The sequence below is a fragment of the Helianthus annuus genome, chromosome 13, assembly GCF_002127325.2.
Source record: "Helianthus annuus cultivar XRQ/B chromosome 13, HanXRQr2.0-SUNRISE, whole genome shotgun sequence".
Classification (NCBI taxonomy): Eukaryota; Viridiplantae; Streptophyta; class Magnoliopsida; order Asterales; family Asteraceae; genus Helianthus; species Helianthus annuus.
In genome coordinates this window covers 91,847,823-91,869,816 of record NC_035445.2, presented here as the reverse complement: position 1 = coordinate 91,869,816, position 21,994 = coordinate 91,847,823, and the positions used below count along the sequence as shown (strand labels likewise).

Here is a 21,994-nt window from a genome sequence, read left to right as displayed (position 1 = left end):
TTAATAAAGAATACATAAAAAGATAAAACATAATCATAGCTTAAATTAAAACTACACATAAATAAAAATAAAAAACTAAATAAGATATTCTTTAGTCGACCACAAGTGCTCAACTAAATTATGTCGAAGTTTATGATGAGTTTCTCTGCGATGTTAGCGCCAAATACATTTTGTCAACGTCATCGAAACTCAATTTCTCGTACCGCTTCTCAAATATTTGCATGAAAGTGGTATCCGTATAATTAAGAGGCATAAAAGGAAGTATCGGTGCAGAATGCTCGGTTTCTTCGTCACTAGTACTAATTGTGAATCTAAAAAGTAGTTGTGCAATATATTAGAGATGAGTTAGAGTGAGTTTGGAGTATGTAAATAGATTAATTTATAGTGTAAAAGTTTATAATTTTGTTTGTTTACTAGCCCAAAGATATTGTTTTTTTAATACAAACTAGCCGTTTGGGGTCCCACTCACGTCGTTCGAGTGAAGTCCGGGAATCCGACCAAGCCAACAAACTTGGCAAGCAGACCAAGCCCACATCGTTCATGTTTGTTCCTGCCTTGTCCGCTCCATGCCATGTGTGTCGGACACCCACAAATTCACACGTTGTGGGTGCTTCAAGATCTGGTAAAGAGGAATAAAAATGATTGTGTTTACGTTGAGTTGATTAACTAATTAACTTCGTGTTAAGATTACTTATTGAATCTATGTAATCATAGATTAATATTTTGTTCATATAAACAACACATCTGTTACTTATAAAGAACAAAATAAACTTAAGTCCTCAAATACTCTAATAGGTTTTAACTGAACACGAATTGGGTTAAGGAAAACACGTCATTAAACTAAATGGGGTAAAAGATAAATTGATTTGCAATTTACACGAAAAAAAATTGGGCCTGGTCTGGTTTGGATCAATCCAATAATCTGAATCTGTAATGTTTGACCCATTTTAGTATATTTTATTTTTCAATATTTAAAGTTAGAGTAAAGTACCATTTCAGTCCCTAAGATTTACACTCAATCACACGTTCAACCCTTATTTGAAAAGAACGAACATTCCAATCCATGTGTTTGTCAATTGCTCACAATTAAGTCTGTCCCACTAACTCACTGTTTGTAGTAATTCAGTGAAAAGACAAAATAAAAAACTATATAAGCTATTCTTTAGTCTCTTCCACTAACAACGACGGATGAATCAAATTCCGATCACGTTGTGAATTGTGAATACATTAGTTCTAGCTAAGAACATAGAAATATGTGAATTGTAAATACATTAGTTCTAGCTAAGAACATGAAATATTTTAAGCTTTTAATATATTAAGTTAGTTTTGAGAAGAGAAAATCACATTTACCCTCCATTCTATAATATAATTGATGAACTTTCTTATAAATAGTAAAGAGTTTACTTTCATTTTGCTTTATGTGATTTGGTTATTTTAATGGTTTTGCTCCAATAATTTAAAAATAACCATTTTCCTTCCTGATTTTTCTAACTTATCGTCATTTTGTTCTCCGCCTCTAACTCTATCAAAAAATCCATTAACTAGAAATATATTTTGGTAATTTTATAGATAAAAACAAGGGTATGTAAGTCTTTTCACCTAATAAATCTATAATTTGTTTATTTACATGTATATAATTCTTTTCTGATCCCTCATCTTTCCAACCACTCTTTCTACGGCCACTACCATCCACCACCTGTCGACCACGACTTTTAACTAAACATTTTAATTGAGTTAGAGTCAGGGAGTAAACTACCGAAATACCCCTACTTTTAATTGAACGTTTTAACTGAGTTAGAGCCAGGGAGCAAACTGGCGACAAACTCGAAAGATCAGGAAGAAAAATGGCAATTTTTAAACTATTAGAGCAAAAAAACGTTAAAATAACTAAACCACATAAAGCAAAACGAAAGTTAACTCTTTTTATTATTTGGGTTATGTAATTTTATTTTCTTTTTAAATGAAGCTTGTAATAGACATAGACAACGACAAAAAAAAATAATAATAACAATAATAAAAAAACATTCTTCAAAATTTAAACCTTGAGAATCCCAACGGCTAGCAATAATACAACCCCAAATCTTATTATTTTAAACCCATCAAATACCCACCTCATTCCCTCCTTGACCCATTTTTCAAAACCCAAACACTAAAAAAACCCGATTTAAAACCCCAATTTCAAGCCCTAACTCCGCCGTACAAATGGCCGACGATGAAATTCCCACCGTTCCTCCGCCGTTTACACCGCCGCCGTGGGTCACCGTCTCCCCATTCCCCCACCCATCGCCCCGCCGCCTCTCCAGCCACTTTATTCCCCCGACCCGACCCGTACGACCCGTCAGACAGCTCGCATGGGTGGATCTAAAGGGTCGGATTGTTGGAGCTGAAGAAGCCAGCTCGGCTAAAGCCATCGGCGGCGGCTTGAGCCCCGAACAAGCCGTGGCTTGGGAGCTGTTTAGTCCTATGCATAGGGTTTTGATTGTGGCGGTTATTGCAGTTGCAGCTGTGAATTCAAAGAAGAATAAGTTGATTTTTCAGTTGAAAAAGTCGGTTAAGATTCGGGTTAGTTAATCGGTTATATATGTGTTTAATTAATTTTTTAATTATGTGATTGTAGCAGTTACTTTTCTGTAATTAGGGTTTGTTAAGTGATCCTGTGTTGATTAAAAAAGCATTTACTCAGGTTTAATTAAATGTGTTTGTATGGTTGTAAAAATCATTAGGTGCTAGTCGAGCGGTGGGTACCTACTAGCGATTAATCCGAATGGAATTTTTGAATTTTATATGTAGTCTTTCAAACTTGTATATATATCATACATATATTTTCAAAATTTTGAATATAATTTTTCAAACTTATTAATCGGATTGGATTAATAAGTATAATTTTTTCATATACCTCAAACATTTTGACCGATTTTGACTGAATTTTGACTGCCTTTGACCAATTACCGATTTTAGGTCCGACAGGGTGAAATTTAATCGGCGAACTACTGATTACCAATTAATCGACGATTAATCCCGTTTTTCACAACACTGTGTATTTGGAATTGTTATATCGTGAATTTCATCCTTCATGAATTTAATTGTATAGAGTAAACGGCATAGTTGTCAACAGTGAGCGTAGCGATCACTATAGCACGCTACGTAGCGTATAGGTCTAGGCTCGCTAATAGGGTTGTAGCCATAGATAGCGATAATAGCGACAAATTAATTATTTCTTTGTGTATTTAATATAAATGGCTGGATTTTAGGTTTTTGTTAAATATACATGTAAAATAGCATATATATATATACCGAAAAAGTGTATCGTACAATATGGCTTAACGTACGAAGCGTACGCAATATCAAATTTGCACGTTATGTTAAAAAAATGAAAATTGCATTTTAAGAAAAAATGAAAATTGCATTTTAAGAAAAAATGAAAATCGCATGTTCAAAACAAAATGAAAATCGCATGTTTATAAAAAAGCCAAACTTCGTATGTTAGTAAAAAAAAAACAAAATTCGCATGATGTTAAAAAATACCAAAATCGCATGTTATAAACCAATTTTCCCATGTTGATACTGAATCTCGTACGCTTCATACGTTAAGCCATATTGTACAATAACCGGCCTCTATATATACCAGGGTATTTTGATATAATATAGATATAATTTTTTTTTCTAGTGTATCGCTATTTATAAAATAGCCGTCCGCTATTTATAAAATAGTCGTTATTCGCTATGTAGCATATAGGTACCTTATCGCTATTCGCCATTAACAACTATGGTAAACGTTAAAAAAAGAGCCTGAAGTTTAATCTTTTGTGACAAATTATTTGCAGGATGAGGTGCTGTTAGGTATGCAGGAAAAGCTTGACAAATTATGTGAGCAGGTGAATTATTTCAAGGATAAACCGGATATCGCGTCATATGATTTTGAGTATATTGGCTGCGGCTGCACCCGTTGTGATCATCACCAACTACCATTAGAATGTAAAGAAGTAAGAAATTAAGTAAGACTGAACTTGTTTCTGTTTATTAACAAAGTTGTTGGTGAATTTAGTTGTTAGTTATCTGTTTATTCAGGTGGATATTACTAAAAATTCTGTTGTTGCTGATAATGATGATGAACATATGATCCAGTTGAAAACGGCTAGTGATGTTGAACAAGAAGAACGGCGCATGTCTGATTTGTCAGATTGGGCTCCAAGCGTCAGCTCGTCGACAGATGTTCAGGTATGGATAAACTGATATAATATATCTTGTTAAGTACTAAGTTAAAGTTATTGAAGCCAAAAGAATTCTGTTTTGTTTCGACAAACTAATTATGTTTTGTATGGGTCAAAATGATTCGGGTTGACCTGTAATTCTGTAAACATTGTTTCATGCGTTAAATATGATTAAAAGGCGTAAATGACTACAACAGCTATTTAATATTTTAGAGTAAATTTCAAGGATTGTCGTTTATCTTTATACCTATTTTCAGGCGCTGTCCTTTATGTTCAAAATTGACGAGTTTTGTCCTTTATGTTTTCATATCATGCACGTTTTGTCCTTTAGGCCTAACCCAGTTAGTTTTTTCAGTTAAATTTGGTCATGTGCTTTGCACATGAGGGCATTTTTGTCAATTCAAAGGTTGCAGAAGCTTTGAACTGTAAATCTGCCGTTGAACTTACCTTTGAATTGACAAAAATGCTCTCATGTACAAAGCATATGACCAAATTTAACTGAAAAAACTAACTGGGTTAGGCCTAAAGGACAAAACGTGTATGATATGAAAACATAAAGGACAAAACTCGTCAATTATGAACATAAAGGACAGCGCCTGAAAATGGGTATAAAGATAAAGGACAATCCTTGAAATTCACTCAATATTTTATAATAGAACAATTTGGATTCTCGTAAATTTCTGTTTATTCAGTTTCAGTTGTTTGTTTTTAGGCTGTGATGATTACGGTTACATACATAACTAGTCTAATACTGTGTATCTTTACAGTGGAATGTTCCGGTTGAACATGAGATTGGCAAACTACAGAAGGAATGTGAAGAAAAGGATGCTGCAATCAAAGAATTATCCGATGTTCTTAACTCAGCAGAATCGCATAGTTCAAAGGTACAGTCAATCCCATTTATCATATGGTATAATTTTTTTAAATATTTCTATATATTCAGTTTGTTGACAAATTTTTTTCTTGATAAAATAGAGAATTGCAGAACTGGAAGACGTTATACGTAGGAAAAACATGTTGATCACAAAGCTTCGGAAAGACATGATGGTCCTTGAACAAAAGGTTTGTGTACTCTTATTATGTTTAGCTTATGTAGAAAAACATAGGCCTGTAAACGAACTGAATGTTCGTTTTAGTTCGTGAACTTGTTCGGCGGGAAGTTCGTTAATAAACGAACGAACATGAACACACGTTTTGTTCGCGCATTTATGTTCGTGAACGTCTGTTTATGTTTGTTCATTTATGTTCGTTTCAATTTAAATACATAAGTAGTTATTTTTTATATGAATATTAAACACAAAGGGAACTTTCTAACTACTTATATAAATATAACTGATTGGTAACTTGGTTTTCTAGTAATAAAAATGAGTTTTTGCAATGAAATTTATCGTAATTAATCACTAATTTATATAAAAAAGTTACTTTCTGTTCGTTTATGTTTAGTCAATTATGTTTATTTGTATTCATTTATGTTTGTTCAACTATGTTCATTTGTGTTGTTTATTGTTTGATAATCCAAGTTTGTTTATTTATGTTCGTTTACGTTCGTGAACTGTTCGTTTAGGTTTTAGAACATAAACAAGCACGAACATACTTTTTTTCTTAATAAACGAACATAAACAAAAAACGTGTTCCATTATATGTTCGTGTTCGATTAAAGTTAAATGTCTGTTCCTGTTCGTTCGGTTCGTCTACAGGCCTAGAAAAACATAATGTACTTTCACCTTGCTACAAATATATTCTGTAACTAATTAACTATATACAATCCTGTGGTATATTTTAGGTAATGCACCTAACAAGGATGAGAAGACCATCTTCCTCAAAGTCAACTTCCAGTTCGAATAAGCTTCCCGCCATGTCAGACAATCTAGTATATGACATGGACAGCACGACGAGCCCGTCTGATGATTCAGATTCCTCTGCTAATATGAAACATCGAGTTCCTATGATAAATCCCATGTTCAAGGAAGATCATAGTACCACTATTCTTAAAAAACCGACATATTCCGGTACCTCTAAGCATATGGTCAAATCAAGCGAAAAACCGTTAAGACCTGGAACCATTCTGAAAGAAAAATCACTAAATCAACAAGTGGATTCGGTCAACATGTCAAAGTCAAAGGAGTCAAAGTCTGTTTCTGGAGGATATAAGAGTAGAAATGGTATAAGTTCAAAGTCAACCAAATCTAGAGTGCCCAGAGAATATAAAAGATGGGCTTGAACAGTTTTTATATTTTTTTATTTGTTATAAAAAAGGTTAAGTTGTTGTGAACATGCTGAGAAATATTTACAAGGATTTTTTTTTGGTCAAACTTACTATGGTTTTGTTTTTATAAGAGAAGGTGACCTGATATGATGAATGTTTGCCAACTACTTTAAGAGGACAGATATTTGAATGAATTGAATGCTATTGTTTTTAATGATGGTGAAGGTAATTAATTGGTTTGTCCACCAAAAAGACAGGTGTACATGATTAATATTAGGATAAAATTTAGATATTTCAATTATGAAGGCTAAAGCTATCTACACATCTTATCTGCCTATTTTCACACCCTCTGCCTTGTATATGCCTCATATAGGTCTTTACAGGGCGTATAGGGTTACATCGAACTCAATGCCTGACTCATGTCAGTTCTGGTTTGGCTGCTCCTATACGCCGCGTACAGGCCTATACGTGGCGTATAGGACCCCTCGTATAAGTCTCATATATGACTCATGCCCCATATATGCCACATATAGGCCAATATGGGGCGTATATAAGGGTTTTTTTTACAAACATTTTATACAATAATAATCGTTTTAGCAAACTTTTATAAAAATATTAGTTTTTTTACAAACATTTTATACAATATTAGTTTTTTACAAACATTTTATACAATATTAATTGTATTGTATCGTATAGTGTAGTATAAGTCGCGTACAAGCCTATACGTGGCGTATAGGACCCCTCGTATGGGTCTGATATATGACTCATGCCCCATATATGCCACGTATAGGCCAATATGGGCCATATATAAGGTTTTTTTTTACAAACATTTTATACAATATTAATTGTTTTAGCAAATTTTTACAAAAATATATAAGTTTTTTTACAAACATTTATAAAATATTAATCGTAGTGTATCGTATAGTGTAGTATAAGTCGCGTACAGGCCTATACGTGGCGTATAGGTCTAGTATATGACTCATGCCCCATATATGCCACGTATAGGCCAATATGGGGCGTATATAAGGGTTTTTTTTACAAACATTTTATACAATATTAATCGTTTTAGCAAACTTTTTATAAAAATATTAGTTTTTTTTTACAAACATTTTATACAATATTAATCGTATTGTATCGTATAGTGTAGCATAAGTCTCGTATAGACATCGTATAATTAATATTAGTGTTATTATAATTACTATGAGTTTTTTTTATAATTAATGTTAGTGTTATTGATATTAATATGAGTTTATTATAATTAATATTAGTGTTATCGATATTAAAAAGAGAAAACAAAAAAAAATGTAGGCCGCATACAGGGCTAGATTGGGCGTCTAGTGTGGTCTAAAAGACCATTATAGCCCTGTTTTGCCCCTAGTCTAGCCCTAACTCAGGGGGGAAATGGTTTTTTTTTTTTCTATACTCCCCGTATAGGCCTAGACTGGGCGTCTAGTGTGGTCCATAAGACCATTATAGCCCTGTTTTGCCCCCCAGTCTAACCCTAACTCAGGGGTAAAATGGTCTTTTTTGTCTATACGCCCCGTATAGGCCTATACGAGGCATATACGGGTCATATAAAACAAAATATGACATAATCAGAGATTCTCTTGGAAATTGAAAAAGGTTATACGCAACGTATAGACCTATACGAGGCGTATATGAGGGTGTGTGAATAGGCACTTGGGTATGTGAATATGTAGACCCATTATGTCAAAGGTCGCGCGTTGCGGCGACGATGCCTTAGTTGTTTATAGCTTGTGGCACGTTATGTGATGCATTATAAGAACGTGTGTTTCAACGTATCCGATCTAAAGCATTGCGGATACAAAAGAAACGAAATCAAACCCGAGTTGGTCCGTTTAGTGAGCCTTCCACCTAACCACTACATCACCCTTACCTTTGCATCAAGACTTAGCGGCGTCAAAATGTATAATAACTCGAATTTATACCGCCGAATGAAAATGTATTATATTTGAACAGACTCGTTTCCGAACACAGTTTACGTCAAGACGTAGACCAACCGAAAACGTACGCAAAAGTAAGCATGAAAACGTATTATATTTGACCAAACTCGTTTCCAAAAAAAATTATGTCGAAACGTGAATTTATACGAACCCTTAGATTAAAATATCAAAACGTAAGCCAACTGAAACGTACATAAAAATAAGCATTATAATGCATTATATTTGACTCTACTTGTTTCAGAAAAAAAAATTAAGGCGAAACATAAATTTACACGGACACGTACATAAAAATAACCATGTGAAAATAGTTTTTCTTCATTTAAGCTAAAGGATGAAAATACGGTGGTAAATTTGAAAAGTTAGAACTCAAGGGGTGAAAATGACATTTTATAAAGTTTTTAGAAAGTGTACAGGGTATCAATGTTAATTTCAAAAGTTTAAGGGCTACTTTTATCAAGTTCTAAACTTTAGAGGTAGGGACTTGTTTGATCAAGTTGAAAACTTAAAGGATTGTTGTGTATTTTGGTCCACCGACCTTTTGTTTTAAAGTTTATATAATAATAGTGATTATACCTTTATCATCATGTTAGAGATAAAAATGTCTATAGTCAAACGATACGCGATTAATGAGTTGTGTGGCATTCTTAAACTGGATCGTGTTATGCCAAAAAGTTAAGTTGTACGTGAAGCTCTATCGTGTATGCACTTTTCACTCATACGAGATTTAATATATTTTTTAACGGCAAATTTAGATCACTGAAAACTTTATATATAGATGAATAAAATATGATACTGAGTTTAGAGATGTGTACCATACAGATAATGTAATTTGCCTATGAAATACATACATTTTATTGAAAAGTGCAGTCTAGTAAGATACGTGAGCATATTTATAATCTAAAAATGTTCATGTTGTAACAAATGCTAGATAAAAGTTCAAATGGTTATGTAAAATTCGTGAAACTTCAAAAGTATTATAAAATTATTTTATTTCAAAATCAGCATTTTTTTAAAAACTTCACTAGCTAGATTAAAGTCTTAGGAAACTTAAAGGAAGTTTCTTTTTTCTTTTTTAATTAAACTAGGATTGCGACCCGCCGCAATGCGGCGGGGATTCTTTAGTTATAACTAAGTGGATCTAGGACCCGCATGTTATGTTAAACCTGTCAAACGTGGAAAAATAGACGATGTAAAAACGTTCACCCACACACGCACGTTGCGTCGTGTTAACTCGCAAAATTTAGAATGAAACGTAAAAATGTTAAACCAAAGACACAGCTGCGATGTGTTAAGTCACAAAATTTAGAACCAAACATAAAGCGAAAAATGAAAACTATAAATGACCAAAGTTGAAAGTAAAAAAGTTATAAGGATAGATTGCAAAAGATAAAAAGTTTTGGGTTAAAAGTAAAAAACAAATAGTTTTGGTTTAAAAGTAATTTATGAAATATTTTGGGTGAAAAGTAAAAAAAAAATATTTTTTTTGGAAAACCCCCAAAGCCAACGTTATGACAACAATATGCATAACCATTTTTTCTTTGAAAACCCCCAAAGCACACCCCGCGTTGCGGCAGGACATAAAACGGTGTCAAATAGTACTAATGTCACACAACCGTCATCGACCACCAACACTGACTCGACCTAGGATATGCGTGTTGCGACGAACCTGTCAAACATGAAAAAATAGAGGTAAAAATGTTGAACCACACATGCACGTTGTGTCGTATTAACTCGAAAAATTTAGAACTATACGTGAAACAAAATTTTGCGAAAAATGAAAAGCATAAGTGAAAAAAGTTGCGAAGCTAAATTGCAAATAATGAAAAGTTTTGGGTTAAAACTAAAAAACAAATTATGTAGGGTTAAAATTGAAAAAGGTAATAACCTTGAGGTTAAAAGTAAAAAAATCAAGTTTTTTTTTAGAAACTCACAAAGCACAAGTTACAACTAATGATGCACAAAAAACTTGTAAACTTATATATGGAATAATAATTTGTATTTTTTATTAAAAAAAACAAACAAACAAACTTCACTGGCTATACTGTATAATTCTTTGGAAACTTAAACGAAGTTTCTTTTTTAATTAAATATAAATCAGCATTTGATTGTATTGATGTTTCGAGAACACTGTCTTCAAATTCAATCAATGGTTTAGTAGTCAGATTTCAAAGTCACTCCATTCGAATACCAATTTGGATAATATATTTGTATGACTTGTTCACTGGTTGCTTAGTCTTAATTTGAAATTTCAAAATAAATGTTGTTTTTTGGGGTGAGGTTAAAAAATAAAAATAATAAAGTAAAAATATTTAACTACTTGAATTATATTATTTTATATTATATTATATTATACCTGACTTTATCGTCGTGCGTTAATCTACTTAACGCACAGGGGCGGAACCAGAGGGGGGTCAAGAGGGTCCGTTGACCCTCCGGTCACCGGAACTTTTTGAATTTTTATTTATAAATTTTGAGTTTTTGAAGAACAAACTTAGAGATGGACCCCCTAATTTGAACCAGTATAGAATATAAGCTTATGATGACCCCCTAACTAAATCGTTCTGGTTCCGCCACTGTTAACGCATGTTTCTTTTAACATGATTATTTTCATATGCGACTCATATTGTCGCATATCAAGATTGAAACTACCTATAGGCATGTTTTACACAAATAAAATGATTATGTATACATGATTCTACTCATGTATCTCCTTTACTTCGTTAAGTGAAAATTGAGAGATGAATGATATGTAGTTAACATCGGCGGTCTTTATGATGTGTGAGGATGACCATCACATAGGGTCTGTGAGTTCAAGGGACATGTGTTATTTTTTTTAAATCGGATATATATATATATATGTTAAAAAAATAAATAGTATAGTCATATCAATTCCAATATAAGGGGTTGTTTGGTAGCCTCTTAATGACCATTCAGATGCTACCTCTTAATGGTTTAAAACCTCTGAATGAATAAGAGGTAACCTCAAGTCTGAATGGTTAAGAGGTAACCTCTGAATGGTAAATCATCACATATCACATTCTTCTACCTTCTCATTGGTAAAATTCTTAATAGTTCCATTAAGAGGTAGCCTCTTAATGACCATTCAGAGGCTACCAAACAGCCCCTAAGTCTATTTACAAATCAATTTTTGTAGTTTAGAAGTTAGTCCATTAGCATTAAGTTTAGTAAGCCCATTTTTATGGTTTAAATAGTAATTGTATTTTTTATCGTTAAGGCATAAAAGCATATTTTTTTCGAGCTCGAACAGGGTACATGAATTCTCAGAGACGCCACTGGTAGTTTAGACACAAATTCTATTTAGCTGTCTGATTCCGTCTAAAACAAATTTCCTAACTTGCATATCTATATGTATAGTTTAATGCAAACAACAAAATGTGATGAAATGTTAATGCAATTATTTTCATCAAGAATCAAGTGGATTAATATACATATCTCATGATGAGTGGGAGCAAATAAAACAAACTTGCCCTTATATGATGACATTCTTTTGACAATTATATGTTACATAAGTCAAAGCATTATTCACATTTACTTTGATATGATAGATCTCAAAGATAGTCTTACGTGATAGATATCATAACATACCGAGATAAACCCAATGACACATTAGTTTTGTTCCAGAAGTTTTACTTTAAATGGGTCCTTACACATAGTGACGAATCTTGAGATCTCCGATCGGGGGGGGGGTTATCAGACCTAAATTTCTAAAAAATCGTGGGGTCGAAAACGTATATACCCCAAAAATTCTATACGAAAACTACATACTCTCCACTACTGAGTGAAAAGTTCGGGGGGTCGGCTGCAGTGGCGGAACTAGAAGAAAAATTTAGGGGTATCCTAAAAAAACTTTTACCTAGACCTGTCCCTAAGAATTCAATGTCCCCTAAAGGGCTCTGTGCGACTAATAGAAATGGGCTTTTTAAATTTTCTTTTACTTGAGGTCATCTATGAGAATTTGAAAACCCTTAGGGGCCTTATACGGCTAGTAATGTTGAAGGGCAGGTAAAATAAAAAATAAACAAAGTGAAGAGAAAAACAAATAAGTAATGTTTACTGTCCAGTAGAACACTATTAACCGGTAAAAAATGGTGGAATACTAATTAAATTTGACTTCTGACATTTGCAGAATAGTTCCGCCTTTTCATTTATTGTCCAAATGCCATATTATTATATTAACTTTAAATATAACTTCAACTTCTTCATTCTTTAATAATGTGTGTCACCTGCAAGTTCCTTCCCATAAATTTTCGTTTCCATCAAATGTCAAATTTCATTTCATTTTATTTTCACAAACATTTAAAGGTATCCTAACATTTGTTTAGGGGTATCCTAGATAAATAAAACGGACACTAAAAGAAAATTTATACTTCGCCAAGAAAGTTGAGCCGTAGCCCGTGCTACGGCTCATTATACATTGGGTCCGCCCCTGGTCGGCTGCCTCCTCCCGCCCTACTTAAGTTGCGCCCATGCTTACACATGTAATAAACAATATTGTTCTCCTTTAAAGGATAATAAGATCAATGAGATCATTTCCTGATGCTTCATTAATTAGAAGCCTTATATAGTTCAAGTCTATACCTGTTCAAATATTATTCAAATTGCAACACACTAGATATGTCTAGATTAATGTGAAGCATCTAATAGAGTATACAAAATCTTTAAAGGAAACGAGAGATTATAATTTAAAGAAGAAGTGAGAACTCAAACCGTTTGATTACTCTAAACTTTGTTATATTCAAAGATAACAAAATGTAATTTTCGAGATATATTCGTATCTCAGCAGACAAATCTATCTCATTGAGGATAACAACCTAAGTTATAATGACATAATATGTTGATTAATTACAACGCAATCGTCAATAAGTGTAGTTGAAATTTGTCAGTGGACTCATGAATTTATTAACTCCATATAAATTATATACTGAATATTTATTGTGATAAAGTCAGCTACCATGTCTCCATGAACGGTAACAGTTCGAGATGTGTTGCATCAAATTTCGATACAAAATTATTGCTCATTGATGAACGAACTGAGGAAACTAAATTTTTGTATTGAATACATTCCTGATATGCTTATTGATCAAATAACTAATAACTAATGGTCCGTCACCCATAAATATTATGTAAGCGTTTATAATGATGATGGGTTTACTAATGACTATGTACAACTACCTATCGTAGTATGAATGATTAACTATTACTTTTTCCTTATTAGTTTTGATTTTGTATGTCTCTAAATATGTTCTACTAACGTAATGACATGTAGACAAATATAAATCAAACATTTAAAGAGCTTGCTTGTAAATTTTGATCATAATTGTTAGGTTTTAAATCGAGGTTGTAGTATGACTAATGGGAGTCCTGAGTTGAATGATGACTCAACGGCTATATTTCTGTTACGTTTTGGTTTGAAGCTAAAAAGAGTATTAACTTCTTTTCAGATTTATCTAATACTCATAATAAATTATTACTCGTCCAGATGGGAGAATGTTAGCTATTTATTGATTGTGGTTTCGCATATGGCATGTGGGCTTCGATTTTCAAATGGGTCAAGGTTGACTTTGTTAGTTTGATGAGTATGGAAGAGTTGCTGCAGATTCAAGATGTGAAGCATGATTCCAAGTGGGCCAAGAAGCTTATCCGGGGCATTATAATGATTTCATGTTGGGCGCTATGGAAGGAGCGGAATAAGGTCTTTCAAGGGATTACGCCTAGAGTTATAGAGGTGGTAGCGACTATAAAGTGTATGTCGTTTTTTTGGTTTAAACATCGCTCTAGGTTCAAGTCTATTGAGTGGAATAGTTGGATAAAATATCTATTGTATATATTGTAAGGTTTTTTTAGCGGCCTTATGTTGAGGTTCCGGCCGTTTTAATGAAGTTTACCGTTCAAAAAAAAGATTAAATATAATCTGTTATATTTAATTATATGGCCATTATAATCATTTATATAATATTGGATCAAGATATTAAATTATGATGGACCATATTACCCTTATTGACTAATAAATGATTCCCCTTTAGTGTATTTAAAGAGATTATAAGAGAGATTAAAAGGTCAGACACAACACAACACAACACATAACATCAACCTAAAATCGTCCCTCTCTCTCTCCACAAACTTACGAGTTCATCAGTGACTATCATGTCTACCTCAATGTCTGCATCAGTAATTGGACTCTCTGCAGGCCAGAATATTGTAACATGTACACACTTTACATGTTTTCCATTATGTACATACATAACTAATCAACTAGTTTTTTTTTTTTTTTTTGAAAAGACGATATTTCTTCCTAGGCTCGAACCCTTAATCTTCAAGAGGAGCTCCACTTTAACTTCAAAGACTTTATCATTAGACCCAACCCCCACCTATAATAGTAAAGTAGTGAGGTTAACCAAATTTTAATTGTGTCCTCTTGGTTCAAAAACAAACACTCCACTACAATGCAACTAATCCATAACAACGATATCTCTCTTTGTATTCCCTACATGTGTATAATGAGTTACTAGTTTATAAACTAGTGATTCACACTCATTTTCTAAACTTCATGCCTTAAACATGGATCCCTAAGAAAACTAATGCTACTTGAACAAAAGTCATGTAATGAATTTCAGTTAGCTTACTTTCTAACATGACTATAAAAAATATACATATCTATCTCATTTTCTAACTACCCTCAATTTTATTTTCCCTTAAACACGGATAAATCAAATTAGATGACATTTTTAAAACCAATCATATTCCAAATTAACATAAAGTACACAAAGGTACACATCAAATAACCATAACTAAAAAAAATACATCTTTTAAATATCCACCTCCGGACCCACCAAATATAGTTTTAGACTTTTTTTCAGATTTTCTAAACAGTAGATATTAAAAGTTAGGGTCCATCTATTTATAGCCTATTGCGAATAAAACGTGTGGATCATTTAGTTCTAGGTTCGATTCTCATAAAGAGACTTTTCTTAGATTTATCGGGTTTGTTTCTAATTTGGTGTATAGGCTTATTGTCTAATGGAGATGTGTATGATCGGGTGATTCTGCTAGTGACACGATGATACTCCAGTAATCCTTCAGTGATCCAAATTTACCGTTAAAAAAAATTGTTGTAGACTTTTGGTTAGATCCTAAACGGAATGTTTTAAAAACCGGTTCAAACCGGCCGGTTGTACCGGTTGAACCGTCAAGCTAAACCACACGATACACCCGATTGAACCGTCCGATACACCTGATTAAACCTTTTCTAAGATAAATCCAGTATGATATAAAAACCGGATTTTAAAACATTACCTACACAGTAAAAGTTAGGTGTTAAATATAGACACACAAACAAACACACTAAAAACATTAATCTATATATTGACTTCATCATTCACCAACGTTGAACATTCACCAATCAAAATGTCTGAATATTCCTACATATGAACCCTCTTCAAAATTTCATAAATATTCTCCAATTATCATCATATCCTTTTGACTTTTTTCACATATAGCCGCCATCATCACCTCCTTTTAAATCTCATCAATCCCATCTTCACACTCAAAATTTTTACAACTTTTTTTATAAAAATATGCCCATGGATCGTTCGAGTTCATGGGGAAGCAGCCGATCGGGGTCCGAAGGGAGCAGCAGCAGAATCCGGGCTAGCAACGTCGCGGTTTTATCGATCGAATGTTTAAAAGGTAGTTCAAAGGCGGAAGAGTGGACATGTGACATGTTACAAACGGGTGATATTGTTGAGGAGATTAAGATTGGGAATATAAGTATTACGACGCCGTTTAAGAACGGGAAGAGCGGAGTGCAGAAGATCTTGCACAACTCGTTTAAGTCTAAGGAGACTTCGATACGAGTGCGAGTGAGGCGCGGATCGGACGAGTTTGCTGAGTTGATGGCGTGTATTGTGCCTTTGAGTGGTGGGAAAAAACAGTATATGTTAAGAGCTATTGATGACCCGAATTATACCGTTGGGTTTGTGGATCGGACGGAAGGTGATTGTTTGGCTTTGCAAGGTTAGTTAAAGTGTAAATGCTTGCGTTGACTTTTTTTACACCGTTGACTTTTTGTGTGGTTTTGTGATGGTAAATGTTTTTTGATAAAAATGATAATTTGGAAGGGTTAATTAATATATGATGAAATCTAAGTCATGTGGTAATGAATCTTAATTAGCAAATGGTATCGGATACCGGTATCGAATTTTTCGAACCGGCTCGATTTTCGGTGCCAACATTTAGTGTTTTTGGTACGGGTCTAGTACGGTATCGGTTTTTACCTTCAAATACTAGTACGTACCGGACTACCGGTACCGAACTATACTCTACTCTGTGTATTTTCGGTATCGGTACCGGTATCCATTTTTTAGGGTTTTCGGTACTGGTTCGATACCGACCTCATCCTGGATTTAAGTGAAATACATGAACCAAAGTGACTCTTGACTATAGACGTAATTACGACGCTTTTTCTTTCTAGATAATTTGTCGTCTTGTTTTGTGTGTTCATCGAAAGAGGTTTCGGTTTAGGTTTAGGTTTAGTTATGTTGTTAGGGTTTTGAAATATTCGTCGTGACGCTTTTAAATCGAATCAAATTTGAAACCAACTTTAATTAATTTGGTTAATCTAGTTCAAAGTACAAAGAGAACTTTTTAGAGGTGTAATTATGAAATTTTAATTAGTCAAAATATATTTAGGATGTATTTTTCTTGGAATTGCTTACTTAAATATGATTAAATACAAAAACTTTAATGATGTAAAAACAATTTTAGACTTTTTAAACCACTTTTGGCTTGTTTCACTTTTTTGCACTTTATTTATATTTTACTTGTTGGACAACACTTACAAGTTTACAAGACAAAATAATTTATTTTCATATAAAAGTTGGTTGAAAATTTTAAACTAAAATTTGGGCAATAATGCAGCTTCAAGGAGTTCAAGAATGGTGAGTGCATTAGCTGCTACAAAACTGCATGATGGATATGTTGCATACCCATGGCACAAGAAAATGCAAGAAGTGCTAACCATACCCAACTCAAGCTGCTTTCTATCCATCCTCTTTCTTCCGAAAGCCTCGGAAACGATTGCGTATCGATACAATGACTTGGAAGACACTCTTTCGCGAGCAAACGCGTGGCATACCGCCTCTCAGGCTTCTGGGGTCCCTATCCTTTTTATGAACATCCAAACCGAGTCCCTACTTACCAAGGTAACAAGACTCGTTATCATTAGTTAGCAGGATACTGATGGGTCCTGATAGTTTTCTAGTAACGGTTTTTATCGTTTAGTTGATGTGGAAGTAATTATCATCAATGGCGGAGCTTGACCAATATTTTTATTTGTTTATTTATTTGTTTTATTATTATTAATTTTTTTTTTTTTTGGGGGGGGGGGGGGGGGGGGCACGGTTCCCACTAAGTTGCGCCACTGATTATCGTAACATTTTGATGATTGGACAGATTTCTGGAGAAACGGCGTCTTCTACTGTAAACGCGGGTTCTCTGTCGGACTTGATGGATCTCGCAAATGTGAGTTTATACGGTTTTGAAGATTACCATGGGGTTGACATTGGTGTGGTTAGAGCCGTTCGTCTTTGGTACGCTCCTATAGGAGGAGAGGTCCCGGTTGAGATAAAAATCAAAGAAGGAGATGAAAAGCTCGGGTTTGCCATAGGTCGAACCGAAGAGGTTAGTCCCACGAGCCACTTATACATGTTAGGGTGTCAATCGTTTCGTGTTAGCGGGTTAATGTGTTGAAAGATTTCTGGTTGGTAGGATAACTCGTTTAATAGGTGTACCAAAACACGACCTGTAAAATTGTGGTTGTGTCGTGTTTCAGGTTAACCCGTTTAATGTTCATTTACGAATACAAGTGTACTTGTTGAATTACTGTTAATCTAAAAAGTTATTTACACCGGTGGCGGACCCATGATTTATCTCTGGGGGTGCGATCGGGTGGTTTTACCGTATTTTTAAGGGGTGTGATCGGTCATCCAGCTTATTAAACGGTCATGTTCAGATTAACTCCGTTCAATAAACGTGTTATATTAAAATTTAAAAATTTTAGTCATGTTTCATGTTGCATCAAATATTATGTCTACTACTAAAAAATAGACTAAAACAATGACTATAATTTGAGTTAAATCTAAATATTCATGATCAATATCACAGGGATTTATTCAAGTAACTTCCATTATTGACCAAGATGAAGACTCGCCTTCGACACGCTCAGGTCTCAGCAGTTTATACATCGAAGCAAGAAAAGCAAGAAAAAAACTTATAATCTCGCGAATATCAAACCAAAAGGTCCTTCCATGGATGGTTTCACCAGAAGGAGCCATAAGATGCTACGACACCGTTTCACTGAGCCAAAAACTATCCTTACATCGACACGCCAAAGTGCCGATATCACTTCATGTATTCGCTTGGGACCAAGAAGTGGCCATGTTAGGCAATGCTAACCTCAGGACCCAAACCAACACACCAGTGGCTTTACACTTGCCTCAAGAGACTCAAACCGCACAAACCGCAACTGCAAATGATGGACCAGAGTTCAGACCCGTTAGAGATACTGCCGGAGAAGGTTCGTTTCGGTTCCATAACTTTTCAGCTCCAAATAATTGGGTTTGACTAATTGAGTTTGACTTTATTTTTATTTATTTTTTTGGTTCCATTGTATATACAAATGTTTGTAAAATTTGATCTTACTTACGGTTGTCGTCGGCGCTGATTGGTGTAACGTAGTTCATATGATTTTGAATCTAATGTGAAGGTTGATTGTTTTTTCTAGTTACAAGTTTAAACTTGTTGAGTGTATTGACACGTAACGAGTAAATGGTCTGCGGAATCCTGTACCAAATTGCATAGTACACATGACACCGATGGTAATGAGACGTTTCGTCTTGCAAGCGCCTCCCTTGTTGGTATTCGGTTTAGCACGACCCGCCACATGAAACAGTTTATTTTCTTTGGGATCCAACTTAGCCATTTTAACACCTTTGTTTCCGGAATTATTTGCATTTTGTCCAACTTATCTCTTAGATCACATACCCGGTACAATTCTGCCGAACCCAGCGGCGGATCTAGAAAATCTGCTAAGCCGTAACGTTTTATTAATAAGCCGTAACGAAATCGAAAAAACCTTAAATTTTTCCAAAATTTACACTAATTTTTCCAAATTTTTCCGCGCCAAGCCGTAGCGGGCGTTGCCCCCCAGCATAAGGTAGCTCCGCCACTGGCTGAACCACCCGCACGCCACAGCCATAAATCAGCCTCTAAGCAAATGTTTTGTGATTCTAGGAGTTTTACACAAGCGTTCCATTCCGATTATACCCCCGGATCATCTAGGCTGTTTGCGCTGCCCCAGAACCAACCAATGCTCCCGTTTACATGACAATATCTTTTTTGCACGTTGCAGTATTATCCAACTCCAAAACGAAAAGGTTTGGGAACCGAACGCGTAAGGCGTTATCCCCAATCCACTTATCCAGCCAAAAGTAAGTGTTATTTCCACAAACCAGTCTTTAGTTTCAGCCTATTTTGAACATCCCCTTGTGGATTTACCCAAGGGTCCTGATAATCTCACACCTTAAAATCTTAATCACACCCTGACACCCTGTATATGGGTCGTATAACGTTATACAGCATGTATAGAATAATTTAACATGACAAATATTTGTCGTATAATGTTATATGGCTCGTATACATAGAGAAAATATTAGGTCGTATAACATTATATGAGGTTTGGGTCGTATAACATTCCATACAGGTCGTATAATGTTATACGACCCGTATACATGGACAAAAAAACATTCCCTGGCATTTCTTTTGTGCAACAATCAGTTATACGACCCGTATAACTCTATACGGACCGTATACATGTAGTGGTGTGAAAATAAGCTTTTAGGGGTGTGCAACAATCAGCTATACGGACCCTTTACCGAAACCCTCCCCATGTTTACAATATTTTTCCGTACTCCACCTAATGAGCTCTTGAGTGGAATCGATTATACACCGTATTGCTGCCTTGATGATTAGTACCCAAAGTTGAGACGATTCATTTTGAGGCGTACACTCCATTTAACCAACAATTTTGAAAACAAAAACACCTAAACAGGAAACCTAAAATAGATCTAAAATATTGCAATCTTACAAGACCTGAATATCCAATGAAAATGAACCAAATCAACCCCAGAAAGAATAAACTTGCAGATCAAGAACAAAAATGAAATTTGAAACGTAAGATAGATCAACAGCTGTTTCACAAAAAACCAATAAAAATGATATGAATATTTTCCAAAAACCACAAACTTGTGAATCAAAAACAAAAGTATCAATATCAATTAACCAACATTGATTAAAAATTTAAAAAATATATATATAAACAGAAAATTTTGGAGCTTACATTTTAAGGAAAATAGATCTATCTACCACAACCAAAAGGCATATTTCACTTATAGATCTGACTAATCAACAAAGAATTTATAAACAAAAACAACTAAAAATACAAATTAGAACATAAATAAAAATTAAAAATTAAAAAAATAAACGACAAAAACCATAAACTAGAACATTAAAAACATAAACATTAATATTGATTAACAACCATGGATTTGATTAACATAAACATAAACTTCTAAACACTGAAATTAAAACCTAAACCAGATAGATCTAAAACAAATTCACAAGAAGTGAACATCCACTGAAAACAACCAAACAAGCATTACAACACCCTTAAGCTCTCTCACCCCTAATCCTCCTAGCAAGCTGCATATCCTTGGGCATAATGGTAACCCTCTTGGCATGAATCGCACACAGATTGGTGTCCTCAAACAACCCAACAAGATAAGCTTCAGAAGCTTCTTGTAAAGCAGCAACAGCAGAGCTTTGGAACCTCAAATCAGTCTTGAAATCCTGAGCAATCTCCCTCACCAGCCTCTGAAACGGCAGCTTCCGGATCAACAGTTCAGTGCTCTTCTGGTACTTCCTGATCTCCCTCAATGCCACGGTTCCTGGCCTGAATCTGTGGGGTTTCTTCACTCCTCCGGTGGCCGGAGCTGACTTTCTGGCTGCTTTGGTGGCGAGTTGCTTACGTGGAGCCTTTCCTCCGGTGGATTTTCTGGCGGTTTGCTTGGTACGGGCCATCTGGGAAAAGTTTGATTGTTGTGAATGAAAAGATGTGTGAATGTTTTTGAATGTTTGAAAAGATTTATGGGTGATTTGTTGAGGGGATCTAAGGGTGGTATTTATAGGGGGGATGATTTAGATGAGCGGGTGGTTTTTGAATGTTTTTGAAAATGAAAATTTTTGAAGGTTTTGGGGTGGGATTGGGGGGAAGAGATGAGGCGTTGGATTGAGTTTGATCGGACGATGGTTAAGGGTGGTGTGGTGTTATGGATCGTGATCCAGTTTGTGTTGTTTTGGCCAATGAGATTGCAGCGTTTAAAGAGGCTTTTTTACATTTCGATTCCTCTTGTTATTTTATATTTTTATGATTTGTTCACTTCGAAGATTTCAACAGGTTTTATGTTTAAGAGTTAATTACACAAATGGGTCTTGTGGTTTACACCTAATTTCGCCTTTGGATACTAACTTTATTTTTT

The 21,994-nt window shown here is 34.5% G+C and overlaps 3 protein-coding genes across 4 annotated transcripts; 2 read left to right on the top strand and 1 right to left on the bottom strand.

The window, feature by feature from the left end:
• Nucleotides 1–2,107: 2,107 nt before the first annotated feature.
• On the top strand, nt 2,108–6,544 carry LOC110898638. Of its 2 annotated transcripts, none has more exons than XM_022145453.2 (6): nt 2,108–2,562; nt 3,825–3,983; nt 4,126–4,218; nt 4,979–5,095; nt 5,187–5,273; nt 5,995–6,544. In XM_022145453.2, exons 1-6 carry the CDS (start codon nt 2,203–2,205, stop codon nt 6,430–6,432), a joined length of 1,254 nt encoding a protein of 417 aa, XP_022001145.1. In that variant the 5' UTR covers nt 2,108–2,202; the 3' UTR covers nt 6,433–6,544. The 2 variants fall into 2 exon arrangements, with proteins under 2 accessions (XP_022001145.1, XP_022001144.1); XM_022145452.2 differs by having other exon boundaries at nt 2,109–2,562; nt 4,069–4,218.
• Nucleotides 6,545–15,788: 9,244 nt separating this feature from the next.
• Nucleotides 15,789–19,181, top strand: LOC110898639. The gene is made up of 4 exons (XM_022145454.2): nt 15,789–16,415; nt 17,319–17,602; nt 17,853–18,080; nt 18,564–19,181. Exons 1-4 carry the CDS (start codon nt 15,977–15,979, stop codon nt 19,020–19,022), a joined length of 1,410 nt encoding a protein of 469 aa, XP_022001146.1. The 5' UTR covers nt 15,789–15,976; the 3' UTR covers nt 19,023–19,181.
• A 1,776-nt stretch (nt 19,182–20,957) lies between these two features.
• Nucleotides 20,958–21,618, bottom strand: LOC110898640 (histone H3.2). The gene has a single exon (XM_022145455.2). The coding sequence runs from the start codon at nt 21,534–21,536 to the stop codon at nt 21,126–21,128; it is 411 nt and encodes a 136-aa protein (XP_022001147.1). The 5' UTR covers nt 21,537–21,618; the 3' UTR covers nt 20,958–21,125.
• Between the last annotated feature and the right edge of the window lie 376 nt (nt 21,619–21,994).